The sequence below is a fragment of the Ascidiella aspersa genome, chromosome 9, assembly GCF_963924565.1.
Source record: "Ascidiella aspersa chromosome 9, kaAscAspe10.2, whole genome shotgun sequence".
NCBI classification, from domain to species: domain Eukaryota; kingdom Metazoa; phylum Chordata; class Ascidiacea; order Phlebobranchia; family Ascidiidae; genus Ascidiella; species Ascidiella aspersa.
Genome location: NC_139455.1, coordinates 22,820,953 through 22,830,028, shown reverse-complemented (window position 1 = coordinate 22,830,028; position 9,076 = coordinate 22,820,953). Strand labels below are relative to the sequence as shown.

At 40.9% G+C, this 9,076-nt stretch overlaps 2 protein-coding genes across 2 annotated transcripts; both read right to left on the bottom strand.

Moving 5' to 3' along the window:
• Positions 1-684: 684 nt before the first annotated feature.
• On the bottom strand, positions 685-2,112 carry LOC146133654 (putative MFS-type transporter C09D4.1). Its single transcript, XM_083397816.1, has one exon. The coding sequence runs from the start codon at positions 2,110-2,112 to the stop codon at positions 685-687; it is 1,428 nt and encodes a 475-aa protein (XP_083253942.1).
• A 4,728-nt stretch (positions 2,113-6,840) lies between these two features.
• Positions 6,841-8,268, bottom strand: LOC146133653 (putative MFS-type transporter C09D4.1). The gene has a single exon (XM_083397815.1). The coding sequence runs from the start codon at positions 8,266-8,268 to the stop codon at positions 6,841-6,843; it is 1,428 nt and encodes a 475-aa protein (XP_083253941.1).
• Between the last annotated feature and the right edge of the window lie 808 nt (positions 8,269-9,076).

Here is a 9,076-nt window from a genome sequence, read left to right as displayed (position 1 = left end):
CTAAAACATGAAACATTGATCTAAATTCTAAAAAAGATACTTAAATTATTTCTATCTAGATACTTAAATTGTTTTCTATTTTTTTATCATTTAATGGCTTAATACAGTGTTCTCGTGCGAAATATTGTCAAAAAACTCAAATACAAAGAAAAAAATATATATATATATACAAAGAAAGTTAAAAAAGTTTAACAAATTAAACGAACAAGTTTATAGCCTATCGTGTGGCTCGCGCACAATACGCAAATTTTATTGTAGCTTTGCGCTCGCATGTCAACGAAGTTTATTTGCAAAGTTTGTTTTTGTCTGTAAGATTGATGACGTTATTCTTTTTCAGATTTAGAAGCGTAGGATCAATTAAATGCGCATATGCTTCAATGGTTCAGGCTGGTTTGTACAATCCTTAAATTGTTTGTACAGAAATCTTAAACGGCTGTGGAAAGCCTTCCTCAAGACCCCTCTTAAAACGCTTTACTCTTGGGAAATTTTAGTTTCATGTAACAGAAGCGTGTTGGCAGTAGCTTCATCATCAGCGCACATCGTCATATTACTGTCGCAAGGAAAAGGTAAGAAATGCACATAAACTTAAATGGTCCAGGCTGGTTTGTACGTTCCTTGACATGCTTGCAAAGACACCCTGAAAAGGCTGCTTTGGGAAGCCCCTTATAGAACGCCTCATTGCTGTCAACGTTGGGTCCCATTTAACAAAGGCGTGTCGGCTGTCGCTTCATCCTCATTATCAGCACTCATTCCAATGGTTTTATCAGCGTCCAGTCTTTTGTTGGTAATGTTAAAGAAGAAGCACAAGATTAGGGCGAAAAGAAAGACCGCGCTCTGTGCTGTGAGTAGAGCCACGCCTCCCAAAGCCTTGTACACCACGGCGCCCAACTCACCATAAAACACGGCAGTCGGTACCAGGGCGCCCACAAGCCAAAGGCTCACCAATGTCTCGTCCAGCGGAAATGTTTGCTGAGTTACAATCTCGAAGCAAACCACGAACACAGCCTGATTTGCAATGCCGAATACAAAGTTGTTGACGCACATCCACGCGTAGCTTTTGTATTGCGCGCTCAGCACAATGCCGACCGAAGAGCCAACGGCCAGCGCCATTCCGGCAATTGATAAAATCTTGTAGCGCTTGTAAACGTCCACCAGCTTTCCCGCGGCCAATGTGCCCACGGCCCCGCCTACGCAGTACACGGTCATGACGTAAGCACCCATTGCGTCATGATTCGTGACGAAACCCTGAACGATACGCGACATGGTGGTGAACTCGACGACCGGCGCCTGGTAAACGGTTGCTGCGACCGCCATCGTTAAAAGCACAGTACGGTTGGTGAAGATCGACTTGGTCTGCGCCCAGAACGAGCTCGGCACTTTGGATGACGTCACTGCTGATGACGTGTCCGTCTTGAGTTGCTGGGCGTGCGTGTGGGGTGTGGGCGGTCGGTCGGTGATGAAAACCGCAAGGAAGACACTTATGGCGGCGGCGAAAACTGTAAAGGAAGTGTACAAAATCATCAGCACTTGGTTGTCATCGAGCAAGTAGCTCTCGGATGCTGTTGAGTTGTCAAAGCTGAGGTGAAGCAACGGGACAGGAGTAACAAGGCTGAGAACGTTGCCCACGTACAGCCCGAGCACGTTCAGCGAAATAGCGGTGCCCACTTGCTTCTCGGGGAACCAGAAGACTGCGAACATGGGCGGCGTGGCGAGCAGCAACTGACTGGAAAACCCGTTGATGACCTGGCCTAGAAAGGCGGCGGCGAAACAGCCCCGACAAGCAGTTGAAAGGGCTACGAGGGCAAAACTAAGCACCAAACCGATCGCTGCCGTAACAGCAATCTTTCTGAACCCAAGCCAACCCTTGTAGACGAGCCAAACCAGCGGTAGAGTGGTGACAAGCGGTGGTAGCGAATTTCCGATGGTTAGCCAGTTGATCAGAGCGTACGGTACGCGAAAGAACTTGACGTAAAAGTTGCTGATTTGGCCGAAACACGAGAACACCCAGCCGGTCAGGAACTGTAGGAAAAATAGAGCGAGCAGAAATGGCCACCTTCGCTTGTACAGCCGGATTTCAGCTTTTTGTTTTTCTGCCGTGACTTCTTGCGACATGTTTGCAGACCATAGGCAATATCAAGCCCACTATGCAATTTTAATCCCCCTGTTCTAACAGCAAACCAAAAAGTTAGGATGGTACCGGTCTGTATTATCTAAAAATTAGAAAATAATTATTCGTCAGATCATTGGAGATAAAGACTTATCGCAACGACGTTTGTAATTTCCAACTTAAAGCTACAGCAAAGTTTTAGCAACTTTAGTGGAAAAGGTTTTTTCGCTTTACGCGATTCGAAAACACCTTTGTAATATAGTTATTGTATTGGGAGTAACACCACTCCAACTTGAATCTTTATAAAATAAGCAAACTGGTGGTGTTCTTAAGATTAATTCATTGACGTCGCGTTTAGATATGCCTTTGTGACGTCATCTCTAAAAAGTTTTATATGCACCCCCTCAAAACAGAAATCCTGGATCTAGGGCTGGCTAAGCTAAAAGGGCATTGGGATTACCTCGTGTATACCCTGGGTTATACTTAATTACACATGGCACCCAACGTGATACACGTTTCTCAAATTACTCAATTTGCTGCTTTTTGGAAATAATGCACTAAATAAATAACTAATCAATGATTCCAGTCTATCTGAAGACACTAATTTCTTTTTGCAAAAGAATCTTTTAAAAGCTGTATTTTTTACATGTTGTTATGTAATTCGCATTACACAACCCCTCGATAATTGCAAATTTTGCCTAATGCTTCAAATGTTTGACGCATGGAAAAAAAATAAGTGACGCTAACCAAGATGTAACCCAAATTTATTTGTTTAGGTAAAATAAACAGTTTTTAAAAATATTATTAACTAAAAATATCAATGTTACGCCTGAAAATATTATTTGATTAATAGCAAGTAACTATCATCACTAGCTCAAAACTGTTGAGAAAAAAACGTAGGGCAGTGAGATGCAGACGTAAGTAGAATGAACGTTTTAAATTAAAAACATAGCAGTTAGTATATCTGAAACAGCTCTGAACACAGCTCGAAATAAGACACGGAAACAGACTGCCGCTGGTATCCGCCTGTTTGTCATTACAGCTTGTTTTCAATAAATCAGTGATTCTCAAACTTAGTGTAAACGTTTTCGTAATTAAAAAGTAATTCTATACCAGAGATCTTTAACCAGGGGGGATTTATCATAACCGAGTTATTTTAAAGTTTTAAGGTGTGTGAGAGAGGTGGTTTATGACGTGACCCAATGCTGTCCCCGTCGTCACCATAACACATTGACCGCGTAAAGCAGTGGTCTCCAACCCTCAGTGAGGCGACCTCAGTTTGTTTTAGATATGTATTGCTCGAACCAAATGACACAAGCGATTGATAATGCTTAAAAATGTATTTGCTTAACATGCTTATTATACATAGCCTACTGCACTGGTTTAAACAACAAGCGCAATGAAATTGCTAAGACTACGGGAATTTGTGAGTAATGGCAACCAAATAAAAGGTTTCAGAGACCCCAAACCCACATGGGGTTGCAAGTAACACGAAGATATTATTTACTTCCCGTTAACACGCCTCTGCTAAAAGATTTCATGGCCAAGCGATGTGTACAAAAGGGTTAGCGAAAAACGGCTTAACTCACTTAACTAACATAATGTAAGAGACAGAGGTTTTTACGCTGAACGACTGAAAGTTAGTACGGACTCTAGGCCTTATCCTATTCCTGTAAGTTGATTGCCGTTCTGTTGAAATTCAATAAACACAGATACGTTTAATATATTACTGTGGCTTAGCTATTGAGCACCCAACCTTTATGAACGGAGTTGGATATAATGTTAGCGTTAACCAGCTTCAGCCCTGCAATTACCCAAAAAGGAGTGATTTTGGTGTTCCAAGGTGGGCTAGTAATTTGACTCAAAGCCGAGTATGAGACACTTGCTATTAATCTAAATGGTGTACCCTTAATATTTTAATAGTTTTAAAAAGCTTTCTTTTTACAATTTTAGCAAGACACTATAGAATTTTTGCTACATGAGGCAGAAGAACTATATTTCATTCCGCTAACTAGCCAATTTGGAAATTTAGGGTCATCTAGGGTTAAACATATTGTTTATTAATATATGTAAAGTGCTTTTAGAAATGTTGGTTAACCAAGCAAAGAAAGCAAGATCGACAAATCGCAGTATAGGAATAGAGAACATGCAAAAACTTCAGCAAATATGAAAGTTGAATTTTTGCTCAGTTAGCATTTAATGTTAAGAGAAGCTAAAAGTAGCGTTTTAGACGTACGTTACAAAAAAATGACTCTCAAAATTTCACGTTTGCAATCAGCGACAAACAACGAAACCTAAAAACCGTTTGTTGTATGTGTTGTCACGACAAAAGGTTTTCTTTAGTCGTAAAACTGCCATCTGATTGTCGTTAAATCAATAACAATAAAAAATGGACAAAAACGATAAAAGTTGCGTGTTTAAAAAACATGAACAATAAGCCAACATGTTGGAACTGACGCATTTAAAATGGGAGTTGAATAGCATATGATCACAGTTTTACTGACTAAATATCAAGAATAGTTGAATGTCTTATGTTTTTGAAATTCTATCTCTTAAACCAAAAATGTATTTAATCTTATGATATCTATTTTAAGATGTTTTGAGCACAGCTTAATTTTTTTTAAATATAAACTAAATGGCTAACGAACTACAATTTCGTTTTTCCGTTAAGAATTTGTAAATGTAAAACAGCCTCATTTAGTGTTTCTTAACAATTTTGTGCGTCGATTTAAATACGAAAAGTGGAACAGCAAAGCTCTCACCACGCAATTTTCTTGACCGGAAATTTTTCAAGCTTAAAATAAATACAAATAAAAAATAGCAATATTAAATACATAGTTAATTCATATGAGGCATGTTTCGTTCTTCCGCAATTTTCTAAAAAAATGCAATTTTTCATTGAGAAACCTTGATCATATTCAATTTCAATAAAATACGAAGCGGACCACTGCATCCGGCGACCAAATTTTGTGTTCCATGGGTTAAGAAACGCTGGCCTAAGCATTCGGAATCCCTTTTAAATGCGATACTTAAATAAATTGCCACTATATAAGTACACTATGGTAGATTGTACAGTATTACTTTGATACGCGTATATTGTTGTCCATAGGTTATTTTTATGTAATTAAGTACATTTTGCGCTATGTTCAGAGGTACAGTTGCGCATTTACAACTGAAAACAATATACATGAAATAAACTGTAAAGCAGTTGGCACTGCTGACAAATCCTGTTTTAGTTGGCAAGCTTTTGTAAAATCATGCCGCAATAGGTCAAAGTTGTAGCACAGTTATGCAGAGGCATGTCACTATACTAAATTACAGTTTGTAAACACGATATTCAGTTTTCAAATAAGACTGTTACGGCTGTGAACCAAAATAAAAAACACTTAAGTCAAAAATTAAATGAGTGCGATCATATGAACAGACATTTGAAAAAGGAAAAAGCGCAACATAACGTTGAGTGGAACAATGGATTGCTTACCGATAATAAAGATACTCTGATAAACTAGGACTGAATGAAGTTGCAATATCACTAAAAGTTCAACAGGCTAAGAAAATCGTTGCAAATTAAGATTTTATAAGAAATTTTAAAGATAATTTAATAATTAAATGCAAAGGTATATTATCAACAAAGTGTAGCTCGTATAGTATAGGGATATTAAAGCCCATATAGGTAGGTAACATTTATAGGCTATATATATGTTTCGCATAACTCTCTATTTATTTTTAACGTCGTGTATTGTATATACACTAACACCTCCAACGATTATGCTCACAAAATGTACTGTTTTTTGTTTCTGCTTGTTGCGTATTGCTTAAAACTAACGCAATAACCTAGACAGGAAAGTCATATTTGTTACTCAGCCGAGCAGTGGTTAAAAGGCAGGACGGCGCTGTACTAAGCCCTAGTGAGTGGTTCTTAACCAGGGTTCGATTGAACCCTTTGAGTTGGACGCAGCTGTTTCAAGGGTTCGGCGAGAACGTCCTCTGAAACATAAATGCTGTTATTTTAAGCTAAATTTGAATCTCTTTTATGTGCCAAGGTGTCACGAAGCGTTAAAAATTGAAAGTTTGGCCAATTAACCCTATATAAATGCAAGTTTATATATAAATGCAAGTTTATATAATTTGATTGTGCCTAGTTTCAGCTGCTAGGAGGAAGAAACGAATACTGAGCGAAAATTAAGGGTTTGACGAAAGCTTGCAGCATCATTTAATGGCTTAATACAGTGTTCTCGTGCAAAATATTGTCAAAAAACTCAAAAATATACAAAGAAAGTTAAAAAAGTCTATAAAATTAAACGAAGAAGTTTATAGCCTATCGTGTGGCTCGCGCACAATACGCAAATTTTATTGTAGCTTTGCGCTCGCATGTCACCCAAGTTTATTTGCAAAGTTTGTTTTTCTGTGTAGGATTGATGACGCTATTCTTTGTCAGATTTAGAAGCGTCGGATCAAATAAATGCGCATATGCTTCAATGGTTCAGGCTGGTTTGTACAATCCTTAAATTGTTTGTACAGAAATCCTAAACGACCGTGGAAAGCCTTCCTCAAGACCCCTCTTAAAACGCTTTACTCTTGGGAAATTTTAGAAGCGTGTTGGCAGTAGCTTCATCATCAGCGCACATCGTCATATTACTGTCGCAAAGAAAAGGCAAAAATGCACATAAACTTAAATGGTTCAGGCTGGTTTGTACGTTCCTTGACATGCTTGCAAAGACATCCTGAAAAGGTCAACGTTGGGTCCCATTTAACAAAGGCGTGTCGGCTGTCGCTTCATCCTCATTATCAGCACTCATTCCAATGGTTTTATCAGCGTCCAGTCTCTTGTTGGTAATGTTAAAGAAGAAGCACAGGATTAGGGCGAAAAGAAAGACCGCGCTTTGTGCTGTGAGTAGAGCCACGCCTCCCAAAGCCTCGTAAACTACAGCGCCCAACTCACCGTAAAACACGGCAGTCGGTACCAGGGCGCCCACAAGCCAAAGGCTCACCAATGTCTCGTCCAGCGGAAATGTTTGCTGCGTTACAATCTCGAAGCAAACCACGAACACAGCCTGATTTGCAATGCCGAATACAAAGTTATTGACGCACATCCACGCGTAGCTTTTGTATTGCGCGCTCAGCACAATGCCGACCGAAGAGGCAACGGCAAGCGCCATTCCGGCAATTGATAAAATCTTGTAGCGCTTGTAAACGTCCACTAGCTTGCCCACGGCCAATGTGCCCACGGCCCCGCCTACGCAATACACAGTCATGACGTAAGCACCCATTGCGTCATTGTTTGTGACGAAACCTTGGACGATCCGCGACATTGTGGTGAACTCGACGACCGGCGCCTGATAAACGGTTGCCGCGACCCCCATCGTTAAAAGCACAGTTAGGTTGGTGAAGATCGACTTGGTCTGCGCCCAGAAGGAGCTCGGCACTTTGGATGACGTAATCGCTAGTGACGTGTCCGTCTTGAGTTGCTGGGCGTGTGTGGGGGGCGTGGGCGGCCGGTCGGTGATGAAAACCGCCAGGAAGACACTTATGGCGGCGGCGAGAACTGTAAAGAAGGTGTACAAGATCATCAGCACTTGGTTGTCTTTAAGCAAGTAGCGCTCGGAAGCGGTTGAGTTGTCGAAGCTGAGGTGAAGCGAAGTGACAGGGATTACAAGGCCCAGAACGTTGCCAACGTACAGGCCGAGCACGTTTACCGAAATTGCAGTACCCACTTGCTTCTCAGGGAACCAGAAGACCGCGAACATGGGCGGCGTGGCGAGTAGCAACTGACTGGAAAAACCGTTGATGACCTGGCCTAGAAAGGCGGCGGCGAAACAGCCCCTACAAACAGTTGAAAGGGCTACGAGGGCAAATCCAAGCACCAAACCGATCGCTCCAGCTACCACTATCTTTCTAAAGCCCAGCCAACCCTTGTAGACGAGCCAAACCAGCGGTAGAGTGGTGAGAAGTGGCGACAGCGTGCTGCCGATGGTTAGCCAGTTAACCAGGTTGTAAGGCACGCGAAAGAACTTGACGTAAAAGTTGCTGATTTGACCGAAACAAGAGAACGCCCAGCCTGCAAGGAACTGTAGCAACATGAGGGCGAGCAGAAAAGGCCACCTTCGTTTGTACAGACGGATATCAGCTTCCTGTTTTTCTGCCGTGACTTCTTGTGACATGTTTGTAGACCATAGGCAATATCAAGCCTACTATGCAATGTCGATTGTCCAGGACCTCCTTTCAACAGCACGCCAAAAGTTAAGCTAGTAGTTTTATCACCACCTTAAAACTGGTCTGTATTATGTGAAAATTAAAACATAGTTTTTCGCCAGATAACTCGAGATGTGAAAGCTTAATGCAATCGCGATTCCAACTTTGTTTGCTATTTCCGCTTTAAAGCTACAGCGATACACTGATTTGCTATTCAGCTGCGGCTACAGTGATATTGCAACGTCGGTGTAAAACATCGCCATTAGTAACGCGACTGTGTTAATTCTATTTTGGCGTTAACATTCATCAAACTTCCCGCTGGCCCGCACACTTCCTGTCCCGTCGCGCGTAAAAGAAAGTCCTATTCAGCTATAATTCGCCGTAATAATCAACGTACGACGTACATACATCGTACACCCAAACAGGCGTACAATACATATAGACCAGCAAGGCCAAATCACCAACTAACTATCTTTCCTCATTTTCGACCTACGTGTAAATACAATAACGTTTCGCGCTTCAGGCTAATTTAAATTTGTTTCTAGTATGTATTATCCTATTTCGATAAAGGCGTCGTGCATCTCATCTTACCCTTAAGTTAAAGTTTTAGCAACTTTAGCGGAAGAGGATTTTTTCGCTTTGCGCGATTGGATAACACTTTTGTAATGTAGATATTGTATCAGGTGTAACACCACTTCAACCTAAAACTTTATAAAATAAGCGAACTGGTGGTATTCATAAGGTTAATTTATTGACGTCATCTCTAAAACGTTTTAT